This window comes from Eleutherodactylus coqui, chromosome 3 (assembly GCF_035609145.1).
Source record: "Eleutherodactylus coqui strain aEleCoq1 chromosome 3, aEleCoq1.hap1, whole genome shotgun sequence".
NCBI lineage: Eukaryota > Metazoa > Chordata > Amphibia > Anura > Eleutherodactylidae > Eleutherodactylus > Eleutherodactylus coqui.
In genome coordinates, this window is record NC_089839.1 from 77801752 (window position 1) to 77821437 (window position 19686).

General features: G+C 43.6%; 1 protein-coding gene across 2 annotated transcripts in view; it reads left to right on the top strand.

The window, feature by feature from the left end:
- Window positions 1-19686, top strand: part of RALGAPA2 (Ral GTPase activating protein catalytic subunit alpha 2) — a 280005-nt gene that overhangs the window by 149364 nt on the left and 110955 nt on the right. For both annotated transcript variants that reach the window (XM_066595757.1, XM_066595758.1), the window contains exons 32-34: window positions 998-1769; window positions 4688-4759; window positions 18307-18430. In XM_066595757.1, coding sequence (XP_066451854.1) covers window positions 998-1769; window positions 4688-4759; window positions 18307-18430 — 968 coding nt within the window. The remainder of the gene's footprint in view (window positions 1-997; window positions 1770-4687; window positions 4760-18306; window positions 18431-19686) is intronic.

The following is a 19686-nucleotide window of genomic DNA, read 5'->3' on the forward strand; positions in this document are numbered from 1 at the left end:
CTCTTTTACTCACTGGGACCCTGTCAGCAGATTCATGCTGCCCCTAACCACGACGGGCTCTACCATTTCATAATATATTTTGTAAGGTTGCCTTTTGTTGCTCCCTCCATAGGTAGTGACCTGTCAGTCAAGCTGAGTGAGCAGTAGTCTGATGGGAGCCGCCCAGCGGACACTCCTCCGCACACCCAACTCCAAAGCTATGAAGTGCTGGAGCCTTATGGAGTAAAATGTAGTTTATTGTAACAAGCAAACCTTTCAGCATTTCATGGCATCCATGCTTAGGGCAGCATGAACCTACCGACATGTTCTGTTCAAGAACACTAAATTAAATTCATGATACATCCCCTTTAAACTATTTCAAAGGGGGTTCTATGTGACCCCAAACCATCATTTATTCACTATATCTTATACTAAGCTAATTTGTAATGTCCACATTGTTAATAAAGGGCTCAGTTTTCCTGATCGAGTCAATTACTCCCACTGTCAAATGGGCAAGCGAGTGTTGCTCATATTAGGTACAGATAGTCAGCGACTACGTGAGTCTCTGCAGGCTGTAATTCCATTCACAGGCACTTTGCGTGCTCTGATGTCTTTTTAGTCTATATTAGCACATGTTAATACATGCATATGAAAAGACTCTTCACCCCAAGCCATGTAGTTGCAAATGTACCTGCAGACATAGTGGTGGGGGGAGTCCTTGAGTCCTTTCACAGTGATGGGGTGGGTGGGGGGGACCATTAATTTCCATGTCCATGGGGGTCTAGGATGTGGTGGCAGTGAAACTTACTTGTGTTCACAGTGGGATCATGCGATTTAAAGACCTAATCAGGAAAACTGGAACACTTTACAACTGGGTAACTTTATGTTCTTTAACTTAGACTGAACAAATTTGTAATGTAAACAAATGGTTGTTTGGGCTCTCGGACGACCTCTTTAGCATGTGACAATTTCAAATTCTATCTGTTTTGTTTATTTATAATGTTTTCCCACATTCTAGAAAAGAAAAGGCGGAATCTGGAACTTATCCCTCTAACTGCACGTATGGTCATGACGCAGCTTGTCAACCATCTTGGACACTATCCTCTGAGCGGGGGCCCAGCTATCTTACATAGTCTGATTAGTGAGAACCATGATAACCCCTTTGTGGAGGCCAATGAACTTTCAAATGACGTATTCCGAAGCCCTAACTTGCAGCTTTTTGTATTTAATGATAGTGCTCTTATTTCTTATCTGCAAATCCCTCCAGCAAATTCGTTTGAGAGAGACTCAACCACTGGGGTGCCCGGCGATGTACGCATAATTGTCCGAGATATCTCAGGGAAATACTCTTGGGATGGTGGGATCATGTATGGTCCATTAGAGTGTCCTGCAGTGGTCACCAAACAGAGAAAACTGCATAGCGGGCAGCGACATTGTAGTGATCCAAGTTTGTCACAGTCAGACTCATTTGATGGAGATGAACTGGATGCCCTTGATACATTACTGGATAAACTTGGCAGCACAAGTCCAGAGTGCCTACAACATCCGGAGCTGAAGCTAAACGAGCCGGCACTGCCTCCCTTTGGAATGAACCAAGAACAAGAGGAGGAAATCATACGGGCAATTACCAGACAAAGTGCCAGTGAGGCTGAGCACATAGAGGGGTGTAATGGTGACCCCAGTGTGAGGGTGTCATCCCAGGAAGAACCCAGCACCGCAGAGCCACAAGCACCTTTTTATTTCTGTAGACTTCTGTTGAATGATCTAGGAATGAACTCCTGGGAGAAAAGGTATGTTAATGGTCCTTTTGTGTTTATTGATTTACTGATTTTATACCCCAAAATTGCTTAAGCTTTTCAGTCCCGAGGACCTGTGATTTTAGGCGTGTGGTAGTTTTATGATTCTATTTATTTTCTTGGCCTTTCTTTCCTAAATTATTGTTAATACCCCTTTTGTTTTGTTTAGAGGTAATGTATTCAAAAAGTAAAACAAAATTACATTTATAGTTCTTCATTTTTCAAGTTAGTACAGCAACTGCAAATTGTATGTCAAAACAGGGAACACATATATATATATATATATATATATATATATATATATATATATATATATATATATATATATATATATATATATATATATATATATATATATATATATGTAATATGACCTGCAGAGGTCTCACCACACTCCTTCCTAGGTGTGGAGGTTAGGGCGTCTCCCTGTTAACCTCTGGCCTTCTCAGCCACCCACTGGGCTAGCCGGGCTCCTAGCTCCACTGAGCCGTCTCTCTGGCTCTCAGCCAAACACTCTGTCAAGACCTGCAGGCCCAGGTTTTTATGAGGCCTGTTACCAGCCTCACCTGGTGGCCATCCCACCCTTCGCTTTGACCATTCCAGGAAAAGCCGGCCCGGACTATGCAGCTTGGAGCCACTTACCAACTACAACGTGTCAGTAACTTAATGTCACTTACACAACTGCCGGCTTCCTCCACCGAGCCCAGGCTGCTCGGTGACACGTATCTGCCGAGGTGCTCACTTAAGCCACATATGAGCACTCTAGGCGAAACATGTCTGCCCTCCAGCACTTTGCCAGTCACTGTCTCTCACTATATATATATAAATTTATTTTTGAGCTATGTGTCACCCGTGACATCCTATAAGACCTCCCTTTTTATTTATTTATTTTTTTTAATTCTGCAGTTTTCCAATTTAACTGTGGCATCCATAGAAGCCCCAGTTACAGGGAAAAACTTCCCATTATGGTGACAATAGTCACTGGTAGAGCTCATCTGGATCTACTGAGACCCAGCAGCTATGTCATGCCAGGAATCACCGGCAATCACATGATCACTGGGTCCAATAGAGGAAATCGCACTGCCGCGTTCCTGCATTCTCTACATAGTGCTCAGTGAGCGCTATGTAGGCTGGAAAAACCATTCTAAACCACTTCTGTCTTCTCCTAAGGATCCTCGGCTGTCTCTAATAGCTGAGCACCCAACCTGCTCCTGCTAGATTGAAGGAGCAAGAACTTTAAACCCATGCCTCAAATTTTCCAGTGGCGCGGCTTTAAAGCCCAGCACCAATCACCGCATATTTACACTGCTTGGTTAAAGGAACTCTGTAGACAGAACTGACTACTTGTGCTATACCTAGTTCTAGGGCTGAGGATTCTCTTTGTTGCTGTTTACTCACAGGCAGAGCAAAGTATCAGATTTGTCTTTACTGTTTCTTTAACATGAAAAGTATTTTAAGTGGCTTAAATTGAATTTAATGACTAGTTGGGATAAACGGCTTTAAAATGAAGGTGGACAAATTATCATTCGTGATCATCTGCCCCTTGTAGTTCACACTTGAACTACAAGGTTCTATCTGCGTTACCACTAAGCTTTCAGATATTTTTAAAAACGTGAGCCATCTTCTTACCTTCAGAAACACTGTAATAATGACAAAAACCATTTTAAAGTCAGTGAAGTTCCTCAAGATGCAGAGTAAATGGATTTGTCACAGGCGTCATGGCTCCATTATATTGGAATGCCATGACATTGGTGTAAGCAAACCATAAATGATATATATTTTTTTATTTAAATGTGACTACTTTTCCTGTTTTACATCATTCCTGGTCAGTAAAGTGCTAGCCTATGAATGTACAAACTGTAACAGTGCCAAAAACATTGAATAGAAATATTTGAACTGCATTACTGATATATTTACTGTGAATACAAATATGACGTTTTTAGCGCACACTTTGATCAAATTGTGAGGGCTCATCTGCCAGCAACCTCTTTGGGTTGGACGCTCTACCAGCAGACTTCTTTCTTTGTGTCTGTGCCCTACAGATGAACTAGAGCATGTAGGATCTGAGCTGCTTATTAAACTGTGCCTTGTACAAATGGGGGTGGAGCTCTCGTCCAGCCACACCTCCGAATGTACAGCGCAAAACCAAATCGGATAGTACATCCAAAGGGAAATAAGTATATATGTAGATTACTTTTTAACTGGCTGAAATACAAAAGCAACAGTGTAACAACATACTAAAAGCACATTCCTCCCCGCTCTCCTCCGCTCCCTGCCCGCCGCCGGCAGCCGAACCTTTTCTCTCGAGTGGGCAGTTCGCTTTAGCAATTGCCCTTAGCGAGTATGCTCGCTCATCACTACCCATGAACAATATTTATCATCCCAAAACAGGTGCTAAGTAATTGCTGAGGGTCCGACCTCAGGGACCCACACCAATCTAGAGAATGCCGATACAGAGTCCCCCATTTCAATGGGGTGGTGGTCACACATGTGCAACACTGCTCTGATCAGTTTCTATGACTGACGGTGATAGCCGAGCCCTGTGCTTGATCAGCCCCACAGACATTAAATGGTACTGCACATTGGTGACCTCTGCTCGAGTCAATCAGGGGTCACAGATCCCCTGTTCTCTTGTTCCCTAGCAGTCTCTGCAGTTGTACCTCAGTGATCAGACATTTCTTACCTATTCTGTAGACGAGCGCTAAATATTTTTCATGGCCCAAAACCTTTAAAAATATCTAGATTCCATACAGTTTATCGTTGGTTCCTAGTCATAGAGCTTGTGAGGAAGAAGTATGCTGCGTTTCATGTCCTATTTCTCTGCTGCTTCTGTTTTATAACAAATGACCTGCTGCACCGACTCATAAATGGTGATTTTAATATTCTACAATTTACCTGGTGTCTTTCTACAGGAAAAATTTTCACCTCCTGAAGAAGAATTCCAAGTTATTACGAGAACTTAAGAATTTGGATTCCCGGCAGTGGTAAGGCCCTAGTGCATTTTCTGGTCATATTTAAAGGGCCTCTCCGGCAAAGACACATTTTTTCAATCTTGCTCCCCTTACTTGGCTGCCTGTCACACTCTGGACATCTCCTATGTATATTGCAGTTACTAACATGCAGTGGTGCCCTCCTGTCTGATACTTATCAGATACCCTCTTGATGATAAGATTCTCTCTGCTTTCTTTTTCACTATTCTGTGCTATCAATCTCATTATGCATCTTCATAGCACCACATGAACCTCTAGAAACTGTACCATCTCTGCCTGCGGGGAGGACAGTGTGATTCGCACTACTTTACATATTCACCTAAATAACTACAGAGCATAAATATACAGTCAGGAAGATGAACTATGTGACATAAGCTTCTAATGATCAGCAATAACTATGATAGGAGATTGTGTCCCCCTCTAAAGAGCTTGTATGGTAGAGTCCATCACACAGGAATTATGCTAAGTGAAAAGCTGACTGATTTGAGAGCACATAAGAACTTAGTAGATCTTAGCTAGTCAGATTGAGATCACATGACCACCTGAGGACGACGAGGCCATGAGATTCAGATAGAAAGGATTAAATAACCAAGATAACACTAGCTTTTTTTTCTCTATTTACTAGGGTGGCCCTTTAAAATTTACAATATATGTGGTATATGTCAAATGATTGGATCTCCAATTGTCTTCTGCATCCTCCGCCCGGAGCGCTCAGCTGTATAACAGCCGCCGGGCGCTCAGAGCGGGAAACAGCTGGATGCAGAAGACAAGCGGGGACACTCCGCTTGTCTTCTGCATCCTCCGCTCCGAGCGCTCAGCTGTATAACAGCCATCGGGCGCTCGGAGCGGGAAACAGCTGGATGCAGAAGACAAGCAGCCCCGCTTGTCTTCTGCATCCTCCCCTCAGAGCGCAAGGTGATCGCTCAACGTTTCAGCGATCATCTTACACTGTAAATGACACAACGATAATTGCTCAAGAGACCTCTTTTGAGCAATATCGTTGTGTTTAAATGGACCTTTGGGCATAAAATAAGAACTTAACCAGTTGGCTGCTGTCTTAGCCGTTATTAAAAACTGCCAGTTTCAGGCTGCAATGAGAGGGAAGTTGCTGATTGAAAAATGTGAGCGTTTTTGTCGTCTTTGCTACTTTTGACTTGTATAGAAATAGGTCACAGAGAAACAGTAGAAACGCAGTTGCAAAAGTAGCAAGTAAGTAGAGCAATAACTCAGCCGGAAGCTTATAGAGAGAATCAAAAGAAACAAGTTTCTATTCAAACAGTGCTGCAAAATAAAATGGTTACAACCAAAATCCAGGTGACAAATCTTCTCTGTGAGGGTTACTCCGGCTCTCTCCTGCCGTGTATGTCAACAGGCTCCCCGAGAGGACATTCTTGTCGCAGTAATTCTCTGCCATCCATACATTTATTCTTCTTAATATAAGGCTTTTGTTGTCTGACATGGTGATTCAAGAAAACTTTCCCCGCCAGCTGCCGATCACCAAGCTCCAGCGGTTCAGCCAGAGCAGCGGGAGGAATAGTCTTTAGACATTAAATAGAAATAATTTTCGGACAAACAGACGGATAGGAGAAGTCATGCTGAAAGCGAGGAAACCTCGAGACCTGGTACAAGCCATGAAACAGCAAGAGTCTCAGTAAAGTCATGACTAGGTTTTATAGGGGAGATCTGACGGAGAAGCCTACAGCGCACTGCTAAACTGACGTAGGTCTAATGACTAATTGTCGCAGAGGTGGGTCGTAATATTTTATAACAAACACTTCCATTTTTTTCAGTTATTTCCCTTTTCCCTCAAATAATAATTTACTGTATTGCGATTACTCTCTAGTTGGCCATTAATATTTTATATAATTTGCATAGTTTTATTAGCTTAATATTCTACAGGGTAAGTCCCATTGAAAGGAATTGGATTCAGCCTGCAATACCAACCCAGGCCACAGCACAATGTATGGAGCTATCTGCTCCCAGCAGCAGGTCACCAGCCCAGGGGGAACAGCTGATTGTCAAGGGTACTGGTTGGCGGACCTCATCGATCCACTATTGATAACCTATCCTGGACAAGCCAGTGGAGGCAGTATGAAATCACTGAATAGGGCTTATTTCATTATTTTAGATCATTGACTGCTGTTAAAAATAATTTGTAAAACCACACTTTCAAGGGGTTTTCTGGGCGATAACGGTTGATAAGCTATCCTTAGGGTAGGTCATGAATTGAAGTTTGGCAATGTCTGCTGCTTGGGACTCTCAGTGATAAGCTAATGCGGATCACTGGAATAAGCAGATTGCTGTCCATTCAGCAGTGGCCTGGTTTGGTATTGCATCTCTCTCCCATTCACTTCAAACCCAGAAAACTCTTTTAAATGGGTTATCCCAGAATTCACTTTTGTCTCCTTTCAATAGGATAGCTAATAAAAGTCTGATTGGCAGAGGTCTTACCTTTGATAGCCTCCACCAATGGGGAGAATGGATGGCTCTGTCATACCCTCTTCTCTTCATTGGGGGCTTGTTGTACCCACCCACAGTGACATCAGATTGAATGGAGCAGTGTACGCGGCGCCACTCTATTCATTTCAGCCGGGCTGGTGGAGATAACGGAGTACAAGCGCTTGGCAATTTCCGGCAGTCCCACTGAAAGTGAATAGAGTGGCACTAGGCATTCACAACTGCCACTCCATTAACCCCTTTAGTGGCACACCTGGAAAATCTCCGGGGCTTGCTGCACTGACCATGCAGTTAAACCCCGGAAGATTTCCTTGGACAGCTCTAGTGCTGAAATGTCATCTGAAATCTTCTGGGGGGTTTTTATTGCAGTGTTGACTCATTTAAAAAAAACCTGCCCTGTTAGGCATGACATAGTAATAATAAACCTGCCACTGAAGGGGTTAATTCTCCTCCTCACTGCGGAAGATACAGTGATCCCGGATCGAGGAGGAGAGGAAACCCGCAACACTGAAAACCCGTTCTTAGGATCAGTGAGGGTCCCAACCATGATGAAAGTCTGAATGGTGAGGGTCTCACTGTGAAGTGATAAAAGTGATTTCTGGTACAACACCTTTTTGCTAAAGCCCATGATGTTTTTGCTGCAGGCTTTTTTTCTCACTTCTTTTGTTGCTTTCAAAGAAGGAAGCGTAAATGGCACGTCCGCCTTTACACACCGGTTTTAATGCTCCGGTGTATTTAATTAAAAATCTCCTAGGATGACAGAATGGGAAAACATCCAGCTGTTAGAATCTCCTTTTTTTTCTTCTCTACCGTTATTGGTTTCTATGTTCTCTTAGCTTTCGCTGTGCTTCCAGTGTTGACATAGCGCTTAGTCATTAACTGGAACTGCATTTCCATCCCCTCCAATATTTAGATGTTCTAGTCGCTGCAGATATTTCTGGGATTCCCTCCAATCCCCAGTTGGCTGCGGACACTTCCCTGCTGTGAACATGCCACGCATCCCATGCTGTCATCTCATAAAAGGCGACAGCAGTTTAGGCAAGAATAAACCTCATTTGTGCACCCTAAAGATAAGACGCGGCATTGTACCATGTTCCCCACTATACTACAAATGATTTAAGATTCCCCCCTCCCCCCCCAGCAGCTCTCATTCCATCTGTGTGATAGAAAGGAATGTTTTTTTTTTTTTGTGATGTTTTCTGTTGACACCAAAAGAACATTAGGAAGTGTGAACGAGTTAAAGCCGCACGGCTCGTTCGCCATTGTGATTGGCTCTACACTCTCCATTTTCAGCTTTTTTTCCTCAAAGGATACATTGATTATTCCTAGCCCACGCCAGGATCATCATGCACTATTCATGATGATTGTGTGCCAAGGGAGATAGATTTCCTTTTGTGTACACCAGCTGAAAAACAGCAGCTTCAATAAGGAGTTTGCCAGGGTAGGGAAACTTTTCATATCTGGCCTTTATTTCATTTTCCCAGCTGATGGCGAGCTGCCCGCATTAGGATGCAGTTAAGCAAACTTTTTTCATGCACAGTTAATTGGTCCTCTTAGACTTTTAATGGCTTGGCTTTCTTTCAACTATTGCTGCATGCTCACTACAATGAAGGGCGATGCATTAGTCATAAATCACGGCCTTATCTTTAAATTTGCGTTAAAATTGAATCATTTCAATGAATAAATAAGTAGTAATATGTGACTCGGGCGCGCTGTAGGCTGCAGATGGATTGCGTCGTAGCCGGGCGTGATTTATGCTCTTCATAATGCACAGTTTACGGAGAACTTGCGAGCAGTAGGTTCACATCCATGGCTGGGTGATGAGACAGCAGATGGTAGAAACAACTCATTTACCGCACAGTCCTTTATTTATGGACAACATAAAGACACTAAATACATATTAAAATAGAAGCGTGGGCATCATTAGGCGCTGTGTGTTATGCCTGGGTCAGGCTACGCCAGCAAAATAATATACTATATGTTTAGAAACATTGCTTCTCATTGGAGTCAACAAGAATAAGATGGCTGCGAAAGGCTATACATTGATTTAGAAAACGGTGGGGCAGATTTACTATTCAGAATACAAAGGGTTACAGTAAAATGCCGTACATGCGTCGCATCAAATTTGCTATGTATAATTTCAGATACTTTTTTCCAAATTGTCTTAGAGATGAGCGAGCATACTCGCTAAGGACAATTACTCGATCGAGCATTGTCCTTAGCGAGTATCTCCCCGCTCGGGAGAAAAGGTTCGGGTTTGGCGCGGGTGACAAGTGAGTTGCGGCAGTCAGCAGGGGGGAGAGAGGGAGAGAGAGATCTCCCCTCCGTTCCTCCCCGCTCTCCCCCGCAGCTCCCTGCCCGCCACCAGCAGCCGGATCTTTGCTCCCAAGCGGGCAGGTACTTGCTACGGGCAATGCTCGATCGAGCAATTGCCCTTAGCGCGTATACTTGCTCATCTCTAGTCTTTAAGAAAAAAAAAAAAAGACTGCCAGGTCGGGATGCAAACCATGCCCCTGCAGGGACAACTGCAGCTCACCTCCCGGCGTCTCCCTGCTCTGCTATGTGCCGGCTGCTCGCACAGAAATAGGACATGCTGCGATTTGTTTTCACGGAGTTAAATCACAGCTGTCTGCATAGGATTGCATTATCTAATGCAATCCTATGGCAGCGTGCATGGGCGGAAATTCTGCGGGAAATCCCGCTGCGGAATTTCCGCCCGTGTGCATTAACTTTTTAAAATGCACAAGATTCATCAGAGCTCATGCTAGATGGTAAATCTGACGAATTTAAGACAGTCTTAAGGCTGCCTGTCCATGGGCGTTGCAAAGTCCTGCGGCAGATCGCCGCTGCCGAAACTCCGACGGTCAGCCCTTCTCTAATAGATAGGCTAGCTGCGGAGAATCGGGAGCAGAGAATCACAATGATTCTCCGCCAGTGGACACGGGGCCAGCGCTTTCCATAGCAATGCTATGGAAAGCTTTATCCTGCTCCAGCCTGCGTGATTCGCCGGCGATTTACCGCTGGCGAATTCATGGTCGTGGACAGGGGGCCTAAGGCTCATTCACACAAGCGGAAATAGTTTGAAGTTACTTTTAGACCGTATTCGTAAACATGCCTCAGTGTTTTTTAGGTCACTTACTACTAATGTGTTTTTTTGGGGGGGGGGGGTTCTTTGTTTTTTACATGCTGTCCTCTATTGCAGTTTGTTTGTTTTTTAAACAATGTTTTTTTGTTTTCTCAATAAAAGTATAACAGAGCAAAGCTTCATCTTTCACGTACAACAAGACAATTACAGTGAGAACAGACATTCTGATTTGGAAGTTTTGTAAAACATGGGAATCTGAGTTCCAGCAGCCAGGCAAATGACCCGAAAGCATGTCAAACAGGACTGTGGGTGAGGAAGGGTTAAAGAGGGTGGGCCAGAGAAATAAAGTCCTGAGCTAGGGCTCTCCAAGTTCTTCAAGGGAACCTATCATCACCTTTTGAGCACCCTAAACAAGGTTATGGAAATAGGCGCTCGGTCTGTGAGTTTCACTCTTTAGTCAGTATGCATGCACTCCCATAGAGAATAGTGTGTGTGCACGCACACTCACAGAAGAGGAGTCCCACTCATGGACCAGACACGGACTTTCAGGGGTGATGGCATGGGGTTGGTGAGCCAGGTAAATTTGCAATGTGCATCCCCACACTCCTGGGGATCTGTCCAATGAGCAGCATAACTTGGTTTATAGTACTCCTAGGTGATGACTAGTTCTCTTTAGGTAGGGGTTTCTCCTGCTGGAAATGTATACGCTATTCAGGTTTCCCATGCTTTCCCTAAAGGGTTAGAAAAACACAGCTGCTTTCTTCCAAACATAGCACCACCCTTGTCCATAAGATGGTATGTGGTATTGTAGTTCGACTAATTGAAGTGAATGGGAACGGAGCTGCAATACCAGACATAACCCATGGACAAAGGTGGCGCTGTGTTTGGAAGGAAGCGGTCGTGTTTTTCTAAACATAGACAACCTCTTTAAGGAATATATAGGGTAGTAAGCTGCTTATTAGTCAAGTAAGGCTTCCCATGGATATTTGTGTAAGTTATAGTCCAAGCCAACCCAGATGAGGTGATGAAGTCTAGATCAAAAGTTAGCTGTTTTGGAACAAGATCACCAAGTTGCCCCCTATTGCAGGTTGTGTGTTATTTTTTTTTTCCAAAGTTTTTAAAAGGCTTTAATAAGTTGTAATTAACTCCATGATGACATCTCGTATAGGGCTGACACCCGAGCACAATGGCTATGATTGGAGATAACTCTGATTACAGCTGTTAACCGTTTAGATGCCACTGTCCATTCTGTGGAAACTGTCCATTTAATTTAGATGCCACTGTCCATTTAATTGGCCCAGTAGAAGGAAGGATCTCCTTCTGTCATTCAAATGGCCGTTCCTTCATCATAGCAGCCTGGAGCCTTATGAAGGCTCACAGGGCTGCCATAGCTGTTTGTCTACTAAGCCCTGCCTGTGGTAAGGCTTAATAGAATGCCTGAATAAATACAAAATCTAAACACATACAACCAATACAAACACAACACAAATATACTGCAGGTATGATGAATGGAGAATACCAAGTTCAGAAATGAAGAGCAGGTGTCATCTAATATTCACCTCAGAGTCAGGAGCGAGCTGCAAGTGTTTAACACCAGGAAGGTTCCACCGTACTTGGTATGCAGACCAATGGAGTAAATGGTAACTAGAGATGAGCGAACGTACTCGGATAAGCACTACTCGTCCGAGTAATGTGCCTTATCCGAGTACCGCTGTGCTCGTGCTGAAAGATTCAGGGCGCTCCGCTGCTGACAGGTGAGTCGCAGCGGGGAGCGGGGCAGAGCGGGCGGGAGAGAAGGAGAGAAAGATCTCCCCTCCGTTCTTTCCCGCTCTCCCCTGCAGCTCCCCGCTCCGCAGCGCATCCCGAATCTTTCAGCACGAGCACAGCGGTACTCGGATAAGGCACATTACTCGGACGAGTAGTGCTTATCCGAGTACGTTCGCTCATCTCTAATGGTAACCATGCATTAGCGCTAATTTTGCTCCAGTATAGGAGGAGGGAAATGGGAGGAAAGGTGGACAGAAGGAATTCCACAGATGTAAAGTAGCGGACAATAACATTTTTGGATAGGGAATAACTTTATATTTTAGAACACCTTTAATAAGCCCCCTTAAAAAAAAAAAAGAATCATTTGGAAATGGCAGATAGTAATAAATAAATCAGTGTTTTATTCCCAAAGCATTCAATAAAACTGTTTGTATAGGAATTCGTAGTAAGTCAACCTGATCTTCTGGCCATTTACACACTAGTAATTGCTCAATAGTCTCCTTTTAGTTTTTACTTGGTATTACGAACTCGTATTTAATCCCGATCAGCGCAGTCACTGTATATATATATATGTGTGTGTATGTGTATATATAATATGTGTGTGTGTGTGTGTGTATATATATATATATATGTGTGTGTGTGTGTGTGTGTATATATATATAGGCACAGGAACTATGGAGCATATCTGCTTGCCGCTTCCTTCCCTTGTAGTACTTCACATAGCAATGTAGAGATGTTCTAGCAGAAGCTAACAATGATTAATATTGTTCTTGTAACTTGTTTGAAGCCGGTGATATCCCTGCAGCTGATTGCATTAGTTCTCAAATCAATTTGGTGCATCATTCCATTTAGATATATCTATAATTGTATTACCGCAGTGCTAACAATACACACCATCATTTTATAAGGACACAATTATACGGAAGGATGAAAGGGAACTGTAAGTTGTTGTATATTCATTGATGTCTGTCTTTGTGAAATAAATAGCCTGCTAATTAATTATATGTGCTTCTGTAATATATAAGCTTTATCAGTTTAGTCCATAGCTAGTTGTTGCTCAACACCTAATGCATTTTGTGTGATTGTGAAGTACCTTAATGGGGACTTGTCATGCTGAACACGATCGTGTCTGATCTGGAGGCAGCAGCATGTTATAGAGCAGGAGGAACTGAGCAGATTGATATATAGATATGCGGGAAAAGCATCCGTATGGGTTGTAATTCATTCATTTAAAGGAGTCCAGTGGGCGGTCCAAGTCAACATAGACAATTAGTTAATAAGTGTTTGAAATGGTGTGAAGACCTGGCCAACAGCAGCCAAGAAGAAGGGGGAGAGTGGAAAGTTAAGTAAAAGAGGCCTCACCTCCTTGGCATTTTAAGACAAGAGAATGAGACAAGACTAGTGTAATATAGGAAAAATAAAAGTTCTAGTCCAGTTTAAGATTGATTTGCCAGCTGTGGATCGGCGTATTGAACCCACCGGAGCCAGGTTGTCTCATATTTAGCATTAGAATCCAAAAGAAAGCTAGTAAGTTCTCATGGACACAAGCATGATCTAAAGGGGACTTGACTTCATGAAAAGAACTGAACCTTTCCTCCCAGCTCATGCGAAAACAAATGGAGGTAGAATGAATTGCAATTGGGTAAGTAAAGGAGGTCTAACATGTAGTAAAGCCATCATGGGATCCTTGCACATTATTAAACCAAAGAGGCATTGTAGTAGTTCAAATACTTGGCCCCAGAACCTTGGTCAACTGTGCACATGACCACCAAGTAGGTACAACTTCATCCATCGCTGGGTAGCTGCAGAAACTCACTACAGCATAATTTAGTACTGTAAGAGCATTATGATTAGGAACTAAAGACAAGTTCATAAGCACCCTGTACCCCGTCTCCATTGTGGTGACATTATTAGAACTATGAGAGATTGAGGCCCATATGGAATGCCAGTCTGCCACTTCTATAGTAGTGGCCAAGTCACTGTGCCAGTTATTCACGTACGTGTGTGTTGGTGTCACTGGATGTGTCAATATTATCTTATCAAGCAAATAAGGTAAGCCTCTAGAATTTGGCTGGGGATAGCTCATCTCCAAATCAGATACAACCTGGAAATTCCATCTGCTGAAGTGCATGAAGTGATCCAGTTCTTGGGGTGCGTTCACACGTAGCGGACAATGATGCAGATTTTGCTGCAGTGGAAAATCCACTCAATCTGTATCATTTACACATCACATTTTTGTCAAAATACGCATCCTTAGCGCAGATTTCATGCCGTTCGACAGCTAATTTCACCCTTTTAATAGAAGAGGTGAAATCGGATCTGCATCAAAATCTGCACCAATAGTGCAGATTTGCTACTGCAGTTATCCTTTACATGGGACTGTACCCTAAAGCTGGAGATATCAAAATATTTCCCCCTTTGGGGTATTTTTAGCTGCTCTTAGAGATGAGCGAGCGTACTCGCTAAGGCAAACTACTCGAGCGAGTAGTGCCTTATGCTAGTACCTGCCCGCTCATCTCTAAAGATTCGGGTGCCGGCGGGGGAGAGCGGTGAGTTGCGGGAGTGAGCAGGGGGGGAGAGAGTGAGGGAGAGATCGCTCTCCCCGCCCCCCACCGGCACCCAAATCTTTAGAGACGAGTGGGCAGGTACTCGCATAAGGCACTACTCGCTCGAGTAGTTTGCCTTAGCAAGTACGCTCGCTCATCTTTAGCTGCTCTTATTTCCTCAAAAGAGAGGATCCGCAAGAGTGATGGAGTAAAAAAGGGGCATATTTTATGAAAGCCATTAGACCACCACCAACGAAAAGCTGCGTACGTATCAAGGCCTAGAGTTAAAAGGGGGCTATGCCAGATAAATAGTCCTGGGACGTAATAACCCTACAACTTCCATAACTGTTTAAGAGAGTCCCACACTGTAAGGAGTGCTGCAAGGCCAGATTTAATAGATAGGGGTGTAAATGTGTAGGGAGTCAAAGTAGGGATGGGATTGGAAGGGGGTGGACGTCAAGGATATCGAAAAGTACCTACATGGGAGTGCTTATGTAGTGTTGCTGGATGGGATATACCATATTTTTCGCCTTATAAGACGCACTGGTCTATAAGACGCACCCCCAATTAGAGCGGGAAAATAGGGGAAAAAAATAATTACTCACCCCCCCAGCGTGCGGCGGCAGCGTTCGGTGGTGGTGGCGGCGGCGCTGCTGCAGGCTGTCGCTCCCTCCTGGTCCTCGGCAGAGCGTTGCTTTCTGGACGCAGGGCTTAAAAATCCCTGCCTCCAGAAAGCTAATACTGTGTTAGCTAACACACGCCGTCAGCCAATCACAGCCATTCAAAGACATCATTGAATGGCTGTGATTGGCTGAAGGCGCACGTGTGTTAGCCAATCACAGCCATTCAATGATGTCATTGAATGGCTGTGATTGGCTGACGGCGTGTGTTAGCTAACACAGTATCAGCTTTCTGGAGGCGGGGATTTCAAGCCCCGCGTCCAGAAGCAATGCTCTGCCGCGGACCAGGAGGGGAGCGACAGCCTGCAGCAGCGCCGCAGAATGCCGGGGGAGGTGATTAATGATTTTTTTTTTTTTGACAGGAGAATCTAACTGATCGCACATTTGTTCGTGCGATCGCGAATTTAACGCGCAATCGCGGTAAATAAATCGCGTCCGCGCGTTAAATTCGCGATCACACTAAAAATGGCGATTGGAACGAATATTCAGCACATTCGCTTTATAAGACGCAGGAACTTTCCCCCCCCGCTTTGGAGGCGGACAAAGTGCGTCTTATAAAGCGAAAAATACGGTACCACTTGGTAGTATTTGATAATATATTGATGCCTAGCCCACCATCTATAGAAGCAAAGAGCTCTCTAATGTTTCATTATGCATTTTTTTTAAAGTTTTGCCTCATGAGAAACAAGACCGTAGTTACTTCTTTTCTTCTCATTTGGGAGTTTGGTTTTTAGCGAAGATCAGACAAGGAGAATGTAGTAAGCCATTTATACCAGTGTTTTGGCGTTTTAATTGTGAGTACATTTTGGCAAAACTCTCTACTTCCACAAAAGTTTGCGGCTTTTACCTGTTCTACCACTTTTTTAAAAAAGTGCCGAGAAAGCGGACGGGGCTTATTGGAAGGGCAGAGCCTCCCACATGTGCCTTTTAGATAAATTTACTCAGGGTTTTAGTTGATGTCGCCAGTTTCCCCAGTTGTGTTTCCTATAGCTATGAATGCATTATTATGGATGAAACCTGATGCCCGATCGTCTCCTCCGGCATACTTCTTATAAGCACACGTGACGTTAAGGCCCCAGAAGCCCTTAGGCACAGAGTTGTTAAATAGACATGTTGATTAATTCTGTAAGAGGAGAAATTGAATTAGGTAAGGAGAATCCCAGTGATAATTTAATTGGAAGGCTATTGAGGTAGGCAAACACCAGCAATTTATAGATTTACATTGGCTGAATGAAAAAAACAAAGCGGCGGAGCAATTATTGAATGAGTCTCTTGGCTGCGCTCGTTACAACCATTCAGCTCTTTATATGTCTGTAAGTGATGTTCGTCAGAGCGCTTCCTCTCCCGCTCCTTTTTTATCGTTTTTGCTGAACCCAAGTGTAGAAGTATATACTTTTAGAACTGATTTTCTTCAGTTTGACCCTGAAAGGAGATTGCCCTTGGAGATCTGCACTAACAAAGATCTGGTATGGTATTAATGACAGTCAGTTGAAAGTATTCCTGATGGCGATGGCATGCAGGTGGCACCTTGTAGATGGTTCTGCTTTGATGGGCTGTCTGCTAGTAATTGGCCGTTGCGATCAGATTTTCACACAGATTGATGTGTTTTCTATAGACGCCCGATGGAAACATCGATTCGTTATTTAAAACGTGTTCTAACAGTTTTGTTTCTGTAGAGTCTGTTTATCCCCTTCAACATTCCCTTTTCCTGAAAATAGGGCCTACCCTGATTTTTTTTTTGTGAGGCCTGTAATATATAAACTCTACCCAAAAAATAAGCCTTAGCTGCATTACTTAAAAAAAAAAGAAATACTTGCCTAGCAGGCTCTGTCCCAGTCCTCCTACTGCTGTCCGGAGCTATGCCGTGCGTCCTGCATTCACCCATAGAAGATCACTTCCTGGTTACGGGATTCATAAATCCCACCTCCAGGAAGTGATGACTCTGATGGTTCTTGAGCGCTGCTCAGCCAAATCAATGTAGCACTTGATGAACCAATGCGATGGCTGTGATTGGGTCATCGAGCGCTGCATTGATTGACTGAGCAGTGGTCAAAGAACCAATCACAGCCATCGCGTTGTGGAGGCGGGATTTATGAAGTGGCCAATCAGTGCCGCGGCTCAGCATGTCAGAGCAGTGGGAGGGACCGGAACCGAGGTGCATTAACAACGCCGTTTGAGAAATGGCCTTTTTACTAATGCCTTTGTGAGATTGGCTAAAAAATGGTTCCACCATTGGCCTATAAAAAGGCTCCCAGTAGTGATCTTTTTCTACCCTTGTGTGGAGCTTGTTGATCACTAGACGCCTCCACGACACAATTGAATAGATTTTGCCAAGTTAACAGAGTTTCAAACATTATTGGAACACGAGAAGCTGGATGGTAGTATTGACTAACTGCTCACCATCTGGGTCGTTCTCACCAGACTGTTAAAAGGCGATGGGACCAGTGGATGTGTAAGGGCAAGCACAAAAGTCAACTGGGTGGCTCAGGACACCCTCGACAAACTACTAGTAGAGAAGATTGTCTGATCGTCCAACAGGCAAGAGCAGCTCAAACTGTTTCATTGTCCGCCATCCAGAGAAGGGTGGCACAATTGTTACAGGCCCTTGTCTGTTGGAACCATTTTCAAGCACTTGGCTGAAGAACACTTGGGCTCACGGAGCTCATTATGTGTACTGCCTTTGAAACCCACCGTGGGTTTCATTCCATTCCAACAACTTATAGGGGATGGATTTTTTTTTTGACAATGAGTGTATATTTACATAAGCAATATAAACTCAAAATCTACAATAAAGTGACATTATCAGGAGTTTTTTCATTTTTATTTTAACGTGACTGTTGGGGGCTCGGGGGGGGGTGTTAAACCATTATTTAAAAAAAATGGTAAATTAATTGGCAGAGGACAACAAATAAAGCTATTCTTTAACATTTTTATTCAGTGTACAAAGGCCTTAATGTGATGTGTTTAAGTTATGTGTTCATTCTAATATTATGTTTTGTTTTTCAGCCGTGAGACCCACAAGATCGCTGTGTTCTACATTGCTGAAGGGCAGGAGGATAAGTGCTCCATACTTTCTAACAGCGGGGGAAGCAAGGCCTATGAAGATTTTGTAGCAGGTCTTGGCTGGGAGGTAACGGAGTATCGTTATCACTATTATTGCTCTTCAGCTTTGTTCACTTAATGCAATTTTTGCAGTTTTTTTTTAATTTTGTAAGCTAAATTCAAGGTGGGATCTTAAATAGAAGAAACCTCTAATGGAAAATTTTATACATGGTTACCTTCCCTCTGTTTTTTTTGTTTATGGATCCACTCCTACACTTGTGGAATGGCACTAAAATTGAACGGTGTCTTTTTTTTTCTTCATTGCATAACTGTAATGAAGCTCACTTGTCTGTTTTTTGTTTATTTTTTTATGTTCTTGTTTTGTTTTTTGTTTTTCTTACTTACAAAGAGAGAAAAGCCGGCTGTTGACGGCTGGGTCGAATCCTGCAGGGACCAGTGCGGCACTTGCCTGTCCCGCGGCTCCAGCTCTTTGATGTGCCGGCGAGCCCTGCACAGAAATAGAGCATGTCGCGTTTTGTTTTCTGCGCTTGATTTCATGCGGACAATTCGTGGCTGTCTGCCTAAGATTACGTTTTCTAACGCAATCCTATGGCAGCTTCCACAGGCGGGAATTCTGCGGGAAATCCCACCGCGGAATTTCCGCCCTTGTGCAGGGGGCCAAACACTACATTTGTTTTTATTGCAACAGCAATTCAATGCGCAAACAAGTGAAAGAAGCGAGTATTAATCACCAGTAACCCTGCTAGCCCAAAACGTAGCAGAATATAATAAACGCCACATTCAATGCGTACAGGAATCCATTATAGCATTGAGGTGTCCCGAGTCCGTAAAATAATGAGGAGAGGTGAAATAGTATCTGCATACAGGTACAACTCTCCCGTTATAAGGATGAATAGAAAGGCTAGCTGAACGGCTAAATAGAGGTCAGCAGGAGCAGCCTTGTGAGAGGCGCTCCAGCCAGTAGCATCGTGTCCGCGACACAGAGGCTAGTGATGTCATACAGGAGCCGCTAAACATCTTTCTGCTTCAGGGATAGGCAACATGCAGCTGGAGAGTAGTTCTATATGTAGCAGTAGGCACCTTACAAGAAAAAAAACCTACACATTATAATACAAAAATCTATGAAAAAAAAAAATCTATAAAAATGCCTTTTAATCAAAAATTACTATTTAAATTTAGCTCCTTTAGGGCCCACCTATCCAAGTTGAATATCCATTTGGATTCCGCCCATGACATTTTTGTAATAAAATCAGCAGCCCTCATGCTAGGATATACTTTCTCAATAGCAAAGCTGTGCTTGCCCTTTAAGGAATCCCCATGTTT